This window comes from Ananas comosus, linkage group 10, assembly GCF_001540865.1.
Source record: "Ananas comosus cultivar F153 linkage group 10, ASM154086v1, whole genome shotgun sequence".
Classification (NCBI taxonomy): domain Eukaryota; kingdom Viridiplantae; phylum Streptophyta; class Magnoliopsida; order Poales; family Bromeliaceae; genus Ananas; species Ananas comosus.
Window position 1 is genome coordinate 5,041,717 of NC_033630.1, and position 14,142 is coordinate 5,055,858.

At 34.6% G+C, this 14,142-nt stretch overlaps 1 protein-coding gene across 1 annotated transcript; it reads right to left on the minus strand.

The window, feature by feature from the left end:
• On the minus strand, window positions 4,311–11,410 carry LOC109716401 (60S ribosomal protein L18a-like protein). Its single transcript, XM_020241827.1, has 4 exons — window positions 11,099–11,410; window positions 7,951–8,029; window positions 7,620–7,737; window positions 4,311–4,557 (listed from the first exon to the last, which is right to left on the minus strand). Exons 1-4 carry the CDS (start codon window positions 11,310–11,312, stop codon window positions 4,498–4,500), a joined length of 471 nt encoding a protein of 156 aa, XP_020097416.1. The 5' UTR covers window positions 11,313–11,410; the 3' UTR covers window positions 4,311–4,497.

A 14,142-nucleotide genomic window follows, 5' to 3' on the forward strand; every position in this document is an offset into this window, starting at 1 on the left:
TTAAATTCTGATAATCTTATTTTTTTAAAAAAAATTTGTAAATTAAAAACTAGTAGCTTAAATTATTTTTTATATATATTTATTTGTATACTTAATCCAACTAATGTGGTGTATAGTTGCTTACTCAGGTTTTGTGATTGTTTTGCTGGGCAGGGGCAAGACCAAGCGAACGCTAGCCGTACTTTGCTGTTCGAGGTACTTTTTGTTATTTTTGTCTCTGTGTAGTTAGGTATATGTTGATTAATAGGTTACTTGAATTATCAAGATTTATTCATTTCTGTTTTTTTCTTCTTCGTACAATGTAATTTAGCGAATTTTGTGATTATCTTTTTGTCTATTTCTTTGTTGGGTTCTGTATCCTTGCATATTTACTATTCTAACAAGTGTGCGACGTCTGTTATGCCTTTGGTTTGGGGCGTGACAGCATTGCATGCTTGAGCAGCCTGAGCCTTGCTATTTTGATCTTAATTTCAAAAGGAATTGCTTCGGTTTGGCGATTCCTCTTTTTGCTCTTCTTTCTTTTATATAAGTTTTCTAATTATTCTTATCATTGTTTTTTTGTAAATGCATTTTCGAATTTCCCTTACTTTGCTCTTTTTTTCGCACATGATTTGTTTTCTCTTTTTACTTTTTGGTTCTCTTACTTGGTGCCTCTTGTTTCTTCTAATTCTTCTTCTTTTTTGAGCTGTTGCATTTATCTTTTTCTAGCTTAATTATCCATCCCTTCATTTTAGAGTCTATACAAAACTCTAAATTGTTTATAGTTTGCATACTTCTCCTTTACTGTTAAAAAATTCCATCATTCCACTCTTGGTCCACTTGCTACTCCTCTCCCTGTGTCTTATCCCTCTTGTAGCTGTAGGCATGGCACTTATCCAACTCTCCTACACACGCTTGCTGCAGGAAGTGTCCGAGCAGCTTTAGATGGAAGTGCCTCAATGTGTTCTGATGTCTGACACTGATGGAAATTTCTTAGCATATATAGATCTTCCAATATCTCGAAGCGAATCTATAATTGAAAATGTTCGGTGTTCGGGTAGCCTAGCAACGACCTCGGCACGGGCTGAATTAGATATTAAGAAGTTGGTTGCTGAATTAGATCTGCAAGTTAAAGATGTAAACTACAATGACAGTATATTTTATAAGAATTTATATGAGCATCTAACTACTGATCACGCGGTGCTACTTGCCCAGTATAGTAAATTGGTTCAGGATTATAACTTTTTAAAGGAGTGTTACATCTCCACCGTAGCACAAAAAAATGAATTTATAACTGAGCAGACCAGGATCCGATGCTATCGAGGAGTGTCATGCCGTGATAACCCGTCTTGGCCCTACTCCACCTGCTGCAGAATCTGGCCCCTCCGAAGCTATGTCCGTTCAATTGGGTTGACAGTCAAAATTGCAAAGTATTTTGTGTATTTTGTGCTGCTGCACCCATTTATTTTTTTTTATTATGCGTGTTTGGCAACTAAGTTGTGCAACAGAATGTGTACTTCCCTCTTTCTACCCCTACTTATTGCTAAGTATTCGTATATCTTTCTCATTTCAATGGTTAGAATTTTGCTCTTATATTTAACGCTGCGAGCTTCTTTTCATCACTCTGAACTAATTATTTTACTATCTTCTTATGCGCTTTTCATCTACTTTTTGAAAAAAGGAAGATTGTTGCTACCAAGAAAGAAAATCGTAAAAGGCATAGTACTGCTTTCTTTCTTTTTCGAGACGACGAGGATGTTGACAAAAATGGGGCTATATTACTTCAGCTCGCTACTTCTTCACTGAACTAAACTAGATAGAAGAGGGATAAGGAGCTGAATCTAACTACCGAAATGTTTTTTTATTCTGTTCTAATTTTTATATAAAATTTTATTGTCAGTTGCGCACAACCTGGTGTTGGCAACCATAAAGTCCAACTTGTGAAAAGACGTCGGCTTTTGTAATGTCCAAAAAAAAAAAATTAAATACTCTATTGATATTTAATATAATTTACGTTTAATTGTTTTAATTTTTTTGTAGGTTTTATGAGTCTACGCAATCAGATGAAGAGGAAGATGAAGAGAAGAAAGAAGATGAAGAGAATAATGAAGAATCATTTGCCGCTGCTACTTCTTGACGTTTATAATTGTTTACTTATTTGATAAAACTATTAGCATAAGATACTGACACTTTCTACAATTCTTTTTTGGATACTTTTGCCTATAATTTTATTATCTATGTTAGGACTTCGATATATCATATTATATATATATAGAGAGAGAGAGGAGGAGAGAGATTGGACTGGGCTTAGCTAATTAGTATAAAAATTCATTGTTGCTACCAGTTTTTTAGCCTTCGGATCAACTCTTTTCATTATTTTCTAAAAGTGGATTACAATACTATAACCCAGAGTGGGCGACCACTCAACCCTAGGGGGCGACTCAAACTGCTAATCGACCTAAATATCATCCTGACCCTAAATTTTCATCCAAGGGTTAAAACTTGATAGCAAAAGAGCGTTTACATTAATAGTATTCCGCAATTTCTTCCGATCTACTCTCTCCTCTCCCTCGTCTCTCTTCTGCTCTCTCTCATATATTATATATATATATTATATATATATATAGCTTAGGCTGGTTATACTATCGCGTACCAGGCCTCCGTTGCTACCAAGTTGTTTTAAAATGATTGGCGGCTTTCAAATCGACGATACGGCTTCCGTAGACTTGAGTCTACACTATTAAAAAGTATTTGGAAACTAATTTAATAATTTTTCGACATCATATTGGCTAGTGATCAAAAGTTCAAATATTAACAGAGTTTATTAATGGTAATATGATGCGTTTTAGTTCAACGGTTGTAGAAGTACTCCAGAATTAGATGAAATTTAATTTAGAAAATTCTATACTTAAACATCAATAGCGCAACAAGACAAATACTTATGATTTGAATTTTGAATTCTTTATCACTGTTTTTTATGAGATTTCATTTCAGGCCGTTTATTTTTTGACTACTCGTTTGATAGGTATAATAATGCCGAAACTTATGAAATTTGTTTCAAATGACTTTTAATAGTGTAGAATTCAAGTCTAACGGAGCCATCGTCGCGATTAGAAGCCACATCATTGAAAATAACGTTGCTAGCACAGGAGGCCTCTGTGTAACCGATAGTATATCAGCCTAAGCTCTAATATATATATATATTATATATATATATGAATTAAGCTCCCTATGCTTTAAAAAGTACCAAGTCATTGCGTGCTTGTTAATCTTTCGACACTTGAATTAAGGGATGGGCGCGGTTAGGATGATGGTGCCCGCCTGCCTAGGTTCGAATGGCTGTGGTTGGTTGAATAGTATAATCTAACGGAGATGAAAATGATCAAGATTTGTAGATCTATGGTTAGAAGAATTTACAAGCACCAAAATGCTATGGTGCTTTTACAAAGCACCGAGCCGTACATATATATATTATATATATATATAATCAGATACTATATATATATATAATATTATAATATATACTAGATATAATGAACTAGGCCTACTAATACTATGCCGGTAGCGTACGGAGCGCTCCGTGCTACCAAGTTGTTTCGATGATGCGCTTCTCAAATCGACGATCGAGCTCTGGCCGTTAGAACTTGATGCTACACTATTGAAAAGTATTTAGAAACTAAATTTCATATTTTTCGATATCATTTACCTACAAACAATGTAGTCTAAAATTGAACGGCTGAAAATAAAAATCTCATAAAAAATGATGATAAAAGATTTAAATTCAAGATCAAATATACTGATCTTACTCTAAATAGTGAAAAGAATTTTCTATAAAATTTTCATCGCATTTGGATTGTTTTACACCGTTAAACTCACAAACACACCACATCGGCCATTAAAATTGTCAATTTTGAGATTTGTTGATCACTAGTCAAATGATATCGAAAAAATCTGAAATTTAGTTTCCAAATACTTTCAATAGTGTAGATCAAGTTTAACGGAGCCGATCGTCGATTTGAAAGCCGCATCATCGAAAACAACTTGGTAGCACGGAGCGCTCCGTGCTACCGATAGCATAGTAGCCGGACTCTATATATATATAATTGTTGGACTTAAATATCTGAAATATTACTCATCTGTCGTGAAGCGCAGACCCTTCACTAGTATGCATAAGAAAACCTATACTATAGGAGGCGACGTGGCTCAACCACCAAGCGTGTTTGGTTCCTCGTTTAGTATAGAGTTTAATTAATACTATCATAGTTCTCTTGCACAACTTAGTCGAACCTAATTTTGATCATCACACAATGTAGAGCAGAAAAGGCAAAAAAAATACTCAAACCATCTCCTGCACAAAACTAATCTTAGCCAAATACTGATACACATACACAAGAGTTAACATACCATTAATTACATGCAATGTTCCACAGAATCCTGAACCTCCAAAGACACAGACATAACGATAAATTACATCATATTTTTATTTTCGATATACATATCACATATCGGTAGTTACAATCACCACGCATCAGCTCCCTTTGTTGCTCCAATGATAATAGCAATTGCGGCAAGAACGGCCTGTCATGGCATGCAAAAAGTTCTCGTTAGACAGATCATCAGTCTTTGGAAAAGAAAAGGTAGAGAAAAAAAAAAAAAGAAAAAGAAAAAGAAAAAGGGTTCACTATAAGAATGGAAATGTTGTTCATCAAGGAAAATTCAGAATTTATACAATCATTGCCATGCTAGTCAGAAATTGCTAACTACATAACAAAAGGAAATATTGGTGCAATTCCCTATATGGTTAACATGTTTTTTTTCTCTTTTTTTTTTTTTCCATGTTTGCACGCTATGTAGTTCAATACCGTATCAGAAATATGGTACACAATGATGTCAAATGAATGTTTCACCACAACATTTTCAATAACAAGCAGACATTTTATAGATATGTAAGAGCAGCAAGTTGCGCATAAGATAAAAGGTAATAGTGCTAAAATATCTTGAAAAGAATCCTGTTTTTTGCAGCACATATTAATGGAAGAGTTATAAAAACAATATAACCTACAATCATTTTTAAGATGTTGGAAAGGGCAAATATCACTCACAATAATAATATTCTTTAGAACAATAGTACAAGCGTAAAACAACATAATCAACAAAAATGCAAAATCTTTGAGATCCATAGTGCTTCGAGCAGGTAGGTGATATCACTTCGATGATATAGAATCTACCCAAAACCCCTACAACTCTATTCCGTCTTCATACGTGGGTAGGTGGCTGTCGGTCAGTATTTGTGCACCAGACTAGAATTTAATGTGAGCTGTACAACTGCATATCATAGGCATTTTACAAGCTCCAAGTCTCAACGGCTTACGTGTTAAATCGATAGTTTGCTAAAATGGTTTATTGGCTAGAAGTTGTCTCCAAGAACGTAAACGAGTACACATCTTGAAAGCCTAGCACTCACTCAGGGTCTGAACATTGTAACAAATGTTGGAGAAAACCCCAAAATTTTTTGTTTAAATTTATTATTATTATTATTATTATTATTATTATTATTAGTTTTAATGTCGTTCTTATTGCAAATGTTACGGCATCCACTCCGTGCATGCTTGCTCCGTGAGCGCATGCACGACCGCCTTTTGCGCACCCACTCCCAACGTTCCGCACAAAACGTTGGGAGTAACGTTCTAATTTCATCCTATATATATATATAGAGAGAGAGAGAGAGAGAGAGAGAGAGAGAGAGAGTCCGGCAGGGATACTATCGATAGCACCAAAGACTTGGTGCTATCGAGTTTTCTACAGTTAGATTTAACCCTTTTATTATTTTTACCTGTTAGATTATACTATTCAACCAACCACCCACTCAACCTTAAGGGACCCATATCATCCAACCGCACATTTCTCAATCCAATGGCTGAAAAACCAATAGCACCAATAGCTTGGTGCTATTAATAGTATTCCAGCCTAGTTCTATATATATTTATATAGATAGAGAGAGAGAGTAGGGTCACTATACTCTTATGAGTATAGGGAGAGAGAGTAGGGTCACTATACTCTTATGAGTATAGGGAGAGAGAGTAGGGTCACTATACTCTTATGAGTATGGACTATTTCATACTTATAAGTTGTTTTTTATGATAGAGCTTCCGAATTGACGATCCATACCGTTAATTATGATCTAGAACATTTGACACTTTTAAAAAATAAATTTCGTAGTTTTTTGAAATTATATTAAAGTCCATCAAGGGAGCATAAATTGAACGACCTCCTAAAATAGATAATCAGATTCTTCAATTTAATATCAGAGTTATTGATCTTTATTGATAGTGAATAGATTTTCTATCAAAAATTTAATCAATTCCGAATATTTTACATAGTTAAATTAGCAAGTATCTCATACTGGCCGTTAAAAATTATTAATTTTAAGATCTTTTGATCATAATGTAAATGATGTCAAAAAATTATGAAATTTGATATCTAGAAGTTATAAATGCTCTAAATCATGTTTAATAGTATGGATCGCCGATTCGAAAACTCTATCACCAAAAACGACTTATGAGTACAAAGGTGATCATACTCATAAGAGTATAGTAGCCGGACTCTATATATATATAGGTTGAACTCTTGGGTTCTAATGACACAAGATATATGAGTCCCTTTGAAGAAAAATTCTTTGGAGAGTTGTTTATTCTATTGTTTTCTTCTACTTCATTTGATCCTTTTGTCGTTGGGTGTTGAAAGTTTCTCCGTCAACCTCTTCCATGTTTGTGCTCGTATGAGGAGGAATTCCGGTCGTACTTTGGGGCAGTGTTTCCGCTTAATCCTGCACGAAGGATGGGAATATGCCTTAGGGTAGTGCTACGCACGCTTTTGGATCAATTATTTTTTCGGCTTCCTTCTTCCACAATTTCTAAATTTTTAGCGCTCGTAAGTTGATTTATTAAGTTTTATCACAAAATTAGTTAGATAATTAATCACAATCGGATTTTTAAAGCGGTTTATTCCCAATAGCAAATTATTCGACAGTAACTTGCAAGGTCCGAGCAGGGGTTTTCTTTTGTGATTGCAACCGACAAGCTTGATTTCTATCCACTGCAAGGTCTGAATAATCACATTTTTTCAAAATAATGCATTCTACCTACAAGACAATTTATCATATTATGAGAAAAATGATTTAGGGGACATATGGCCGTATAAATCGTTAATGCTCTCATCAGCTGATTATATGTGCGCCTTCAGTAAATTCTACCAAAAGTTATAGATGATCATATAAGGTTGAAATCCTATTGGGTGCTTCCCAATCTCTTTTTGAGCTTCCAATGACAAAGTCTTCTACATCGCATTCTTTAAACTGAAGCAACATTTCTAGAAGATGGAAAAAAAAAAAAATGAGATGACGCATGTCAGTGACAACATCAATCCTATAAATATAAAGAAGCATTTGGAGCCTACAGACTAGGAAAGAAAGACCTATGCAAAGTCTATTGAAAAAAGAGTAAAATTCAGCTCGTAGGAAGAAGATACACATTCGTTGAAGCTGATCAATAACATCTCCAGTTTTCAATGATGGAAACTAGTAAAGTTTTTAAGTAAATCAAAATGAAAATATGAAGGAAGCAAAAGGAACGGTAACTTACTGCTATTGTGCAAGCAATATACCCTGGTTTCTCCCTATAGTCCACCCTCCTAACACAAAGTAGAATGAAAGCTCCAACATACCAGGGAATAGCAGCAAGAAAGAAGCCAATTATGAACCTTCCAATAAGAAAATACTTATCATGATTAACCAACCAAAAGGTGATGAAAGCAAAACTAATGGTTCAGAAAGTCAAAGAGAAAAAGCTAAAGTAATAAAGAGAAAAAGACAAGGGAAAAACAAAAAGTGTAAAGAGAAAAAAAAAGAAAAAGAAAAAAAGATCTTGCAAATTATATTAAAAAAAAAGATTAACAATAACTATGGTTACTTACAAAAACCAGCCAACACCACATCCACAGCATGGGAGGCGTGGTTCTCTTAGCGGCCTGCCTTCAACAACTTGTTCATAACCTTGAAATGCAAGTGTACAAGAAGAAAGGAAAAAAAAAATTAAATGTAGGCATGAGGTAACAATCAAGTTATGGGATAATGAACAGTATCAAATTAAGTCTACTGATAATACTTCCAAAAAATCAGATTCGTGTGTTTAACTTCATCCTTAAAAATAACGTCATCCTGTAGATAAGTTAAACTAATATTTCGCTCCAAAATATGGACATGTTGATGTTAGTTTTGACGCTGAAGAGTCTTGGGAGAAAAAAAAAATAATTGCATATCACATAAGCAAAAATAAACGTAAAATGTAAGAATTAGCAAACTTTCAACTTTAGTATCATATACATCTGAAACAAAATGTCAGAATTGTAGAATGGCATTACCTGATCAACGAGCATCTAGAATTAGAATCATTTGCATCACAATACGTAAACCAATGTACTATAAGCAGTATCTGTAAAGAGTAAATTATACCAGTCTAGGACAAGTAGCTACTTAGTAATGCAGTCTCTTTCTACATCATCGCAAACATGATTAAACACATAGCAAGTTCTATTTTGGTAATTATATTTTCATTAGAATGGCTATGAACTCTTCCACATATATAAACACATTCGGGTGTAAATGTTGGCAGACGATACAACATTACAAAACACTAATTAAATCTGTTAACTCAATGCACTATAAAATGAGATTGACCAAAATTTTCTATGTGATTTTCAAACTTTCAGGAAACGAATTTCAGAATAAACTAATAATCAATATTATATTCATTCATAGTCTACAGCATGGAGCTGATTAAAGAACAACCTTGACATGAGATAAATGCCTCTTATCAAACTAAATGTGGCCCTATGGAACCAACTAACAAATCTAAGGATTGGTTTAGGCACAGAAAATAAGGTTTGTAACTAAAAGTTAGGTGAAGTAGTGATGTAGATCGAGTCATGTAGATGGTGACATGATGCTATTTGATTTTAAACATCAACAAATTAAAAAAGCAGTGATAATATACAAGATAAAAGTGGATAATGAAGCAGAGAAAGAGAAGAAAAAGTGGATAATGAAGCAGAGAAAGAGAAGAAATTAGGTACGAAAGGGATAAGGGAGTTAACAGACAAGATGTATAAGAAAGGCATACAATAGGAGAGAGGCTAAATCTCTTGGTCTAATTCGTCAAAAAGGTTCTGGTATTAATTCATAGAGAGAAACTATAAGACCACAAAGGGAACAAAAATATTAGAGAATACAACTTGACTACAACAAGTACCACGGAATATAGGTCAAAAAAAAGGAAAAAAAAAACTTAAAACCGGTGGATTCAGTACAAAGGCAGGAAGCCGATTCCTTCTTGATTCCCATACCTTTACAGAGGAATTACATGGTAGATTATTCAAGATTAAAAAGACATTAGCAAACTTTCCCTTTAATTCAGAGTTTACGATCTATTTCACAAGAGGTCCATTGGAATATTGTTAATTCTACAACGGCGTGAACGTCAGGGTCTACAGACCCTACTTCAATATTAGGTTGACTTGGGAAATTCTAGGACTATACTTTCGTTGCACGTTGAGTGTTCTCCAAAAATGCTAAATGGAACTTATGGCCTCACTGGCATTGTTGCTGCTTTCACAATTATTTAAACACAAATACTATGTGATTCGATGAGATGGCGGATGGAGTTCTCCACTTTTGTCATTGTCTGTTAGCTTGCGATAAGCCCGGGCAGGATGAAGAATCAAGTTCTCTATTTTGATCTATAGCGACCCCAAGTCTTTGTATCCGGTTCTTCCCATAATCTTCAAAGTAGTAGAACATCTTTCTCAGTAGCTAGATAGAACAACAAATGATCTCCCGCCAACGAATCATCTTTCTCACCATGTATGATGAAGGCAATCCAATTTCCTACGGCTATCTTTGCACTTCACACAGCCTCCTCTTGCTTCGGTCTTTTGAATTTCTAATGTTCTATAGAGTACTAACAAAGGGAGGGGAAATTCTTGATTCTATTTATCTCCACTTCTTTGATTCCTTATTACATATTCGCTAAAGGTCAGATCTATTTCAAAGAAAAGATGTGATTTTGATTAGCAAGCTCTTAGCTTTCATCGTAGTGAGAGAGGAATCGAGGCTGATCCAGCAAAGGTGAAAGCATTGTCAATCTATGCCAAACTAAGGGCACCTGAGGATGAAAAGAGCTAGTACCCTTTCTCGTTCGGTTAGCCAGTAGCTAGGGCACCACAGAGATAAGAGGAAAAGATAAGAGGAAAAGACTATCCCTCCAGGTTAACCGCCGACGACAACATCTCGGAAAAAATCTCTACCTTGTCTTAAGGTTCTTTGGTGTACTAACTTACCATAAGCTCGAGTCATATTATGCCGATACAACTCAAGATTCTGCTAAAGGCAGCCAGCAGTCTATGGCAGGCATTTCGCGGTTTCACTATCTGAGGGAGGGGACGGAAAGAAAGGAGTCGATCACCTAGCCGATCCCGTACGATCGTTGTTTCATTTCAACCGATCAGCCGAGGAGGAAGATTGGGTCATGTCCTCTATAGATAAGTAATTTGCACCAATTAATTAAACGAGTCAAGTTAAAACGAAACAATAAGCTAAAATCCACATCAATTCTCCTCTTCTCCTCACCTACCATCCTCTACCCTCACTCTGCCTGGAATCTGGATGGAGAGAAAGCGAAGGGAAGAGAGAAACAAAAAGAAAATTATCTTTCCCACCATACAAACATAGGAAAACCTCCAAACTCGCAGTCGATCTCTCCACACATGCTTATAAGACAACGAAAGCCCCAACTAAGTTCAGCATCTGGATTCAATAATTGAGCAAAAGTATACGGAACTTACCTGAAATTCGATCCACATACTTGCTTCAATGAAACTGTGCTCGCGTAAAGTAATCGAAATATGCTAAACAAACTCATAAGCGAAGATTAGGGATTGGTTCGATGCGTTTTGACCTAGCAGTTGTCACAAGCAACGATCACAAAGACTGTGTGGCAGCAAGATCTGATCTAGATCTATCGTTAAATTTGGCCCTTTATTAGTCGGGGAGAAGAGCAGTAGTAACCTGGAGCAGCGGTCTGGTAGGCGCGGGCGTAGTAGGTGGGGGCAGAATGGGGCGGCAGGTGGCCGGTGATGCCGGGCGGCGGAGTCGGCTGGGGGAAGCCCATCGCCGGCGGCTGCGGAGGGTAGGTGGGCACGCCTTGGAAGGTGCCGTACTGCTGCTGCTGTTGCGGGGTCTGGGGCTCGCCCGTGCTCTTCCCCTCCTCCTTGCTCGTCATCTCCTTCTTTCTTGTTTCTCTCCTGTTTCTTTTTCCTTTTTTCTCTGCTATTATGAGCTTACGACGACCCTCTCTCACTCTCTATTATTATATCTCTTACTATTATGCGCGTTTGTTTACATGTGCATTAGGTTGTGATGGTTCCGGTAGCTGAAACAAGCTATCACAGTAGTTAATGGATTTGCGTGGGTCTCCGCTGGTGGGCCGTCTGGATTGATATGTGTCTATCTGTACGTCCTCCCAGATTTTCATAAAGATTTCAAAATTATATTTTTTAAATAAACACGACAATGATTTTTTCAGGAGCACTATTCTTCTAATTTTTTAACTCATGATCATTTCTAATATTTGAATTAATATTATTTTTTGACGAAAGTACTAAATCTTAGAAGGATTACTATTATGTCAATCCTACAATGCTGATACAAGTACCAAAAAGTCGAAAGTGACAACCTTTTCACTCTTTCGAAGAAAGTATACTACTCTATACAAAGTATACAAAATTTACCTCAACTAATATCTAGTTTGATTTGACCATCTGACTTATAAAATTTTTTATTTTATTATCTAATCTTGTAATTTATTGATTTAAGTCGGTTAGTGGCCCTTTAACTTTAAAATTTGGACGTCTTATTTATGTTTATAGGTTTTAGTTAATATATTTTATATAATTCATATAACAATAAATTTTTTAAAGTAAGCAATTAGTTTAAAATTTATATCCGAAGATGAGCCATTAAATTATTTAAATCAAACAAATTAAACGGTTGGGTACTATAAAATTAGAATTTAGAAAATCAGATAGTCAAATCAAAATGGTCTACAGTTTAAATAAGTTTTATATATTTCTATTTATAATTTATTAAAAGTGTTCTACACCATAAATAATATACATATCAAAAAATAATAATTTTTTATTTTTATCTATGATTTTTTTTTAATAAGCAATGCTACTTGTACATTCCAAAATGCGGCGTATTTCTTATACCTTTTTCATCCAAGAGTTATCATCTCTTACTTGTCACATTATTTTTTTTTAAACTAAAATCTATTTGGATTTTTTTTTATGTACAAATAGAATTTTTCTTTTTAATGAAAAATTCTAGTTGTACATCTAAAAGAATGTATAGATCTTACTCTCCATTCCAAAGTTCAAAAAAATTTAAATAAATTATAGTAAAAAGAAAGAAAAATAATGTAATAAGTAAAGAAATTATGATCTTGGACCTAAATTTGCCACCGTTTGGTTTGGGGTTAAGTAAAATCTTGTTATTTCAGAGATAGAGTTAAGTTCGGGGTTAATGTGGGATTAGAGTAATTTTGTGTTTGATTGAGAATTGGATTTAGTCCAGGTATAAATAAAATAGTATTTTGTTGGAGTAGACGGGATAAGAAGAATAGTGGATAAAATAGTATTTTGTTTTGTTGGGGTAGCGGGTAACCCCATCCCAAATCGGCTATTCCGGATAGCCTATTTGGGATGGGGTTAGCTAAATCCACCTCCGAAATTGGATGTTTAGAAATAATTTCGTGATTAAGTGGTTATTCCACCTCTTAACTCCGAACAAAACGGGTGCAAAAAGGTGTGGGATATTATCTATTTTAAAGTGTACCAGTCGCATTAATCTAAGTACTAAAGTATTTTATCCAAGTCTAAATGTCTAATCCATATAAATAACTTCAGGTATCAAGCGTAAACACATCAACCGATAAAGAAAAGTTACCAAGTCCCAAGAGGTAAAGATAAACCTATTCAACGTTCAAAGTAGTCTTAGCCCGTACCTGTGAATATTTGTTTGGATCCAAAGCGTACGGAATGCAACGCGGCCACAAGCGCCTTTGGGACCACTGGTGCCAGGACGGTGAGTTGTAATCAGAAAAAATGGAAAACATAGATGCGAAGCCCTTACACTAGAGGTGCAATCTAGCTCACTCTTCGCCAGCTAGCTCTTGTTCGACGCGTAATAAGCTCGAGAACGAATCGCTTGTTTAGTAAACAAATCGAATATGAACTGAATTTTTCAAATTATTTAATAAATGAGCCAAACACGGGCTTGAGTCAGCTCATTCGTGTTTAGCTCGATAACAGCTCAAACACATATATTTTATATTTATATAATTTATTTAATTTATATATATATATATATAAATAATTATATATATAAAATATATATATTTTTATTATTTAATTTTTAGCAAAAAAAAAATATAAAAACGAGTTCAATTATAAAAATACTCATTTATATATAACGTTTCAACTATTAGATCAAAGTCTAATGGATAAAATTTTATAAATTTATTTTTTATATATATTCAATCTAATCCTTTTAACTTAATGTTCGTTGGCCAGCTCGTGAGCCAGCTCGNNATATATATATATATATATATATATATATATATATCTAATCCAATCCATTTAACTTATCGTTCGTCGGCCAACTCGTGAGCCAACTTGTGTTCGGCTCGTTTATTAATGAGCCGAACACGAGCTAAATTTTTTGATTCGATACTTTAATAAGCCAGCTCGTGTTCGGCTCGTTTATTCGGTTTGTTGACACCCCTACTCACGACAATGATAAAAATGTGTCATCAACTGTCCTTAACACTAGTAGCAAAAAATTTAATAATTAATATCCAAAGTCTCAATTTTGAGGTCTAGTTATTTTATTTTTTTAGCTAAGTTTGTTGCTCTAAAAGAAGTAATAAACGAAATAGTAGCATACTACCATTCTCTTGAAAAGATATTGATTTAATGTGTCACAAATACGAATGTAAATGCGCCTTATTTATATTTAGTTTATTGATATTTATTTGTCAAAGCCGGGAATTT

Coding starts and splice junctions, on each gene's coding strand:
- LOC109716401 (XM_020241827.1), bottom strand. CDS start 11,312: ATGACGAGCAAGGAGGAGGGGAAGAGCACGGGCGAGCCCCAGACCCCG. Junction 7,738..7,950: donor TGTGGTGTTGGCTGGTTTTT/GTAAGTAACCAT, acceptor TCTTATTGGAAG/GTTCATAATTGGCTTCTTTC. Junction 4,558..7,619: donor ATATTGCTTGCACAATAGCA/GTAAGTTACCGT, acceptor ATGCCATGACAG/GCCGTTCTTGCCGCAATTGC.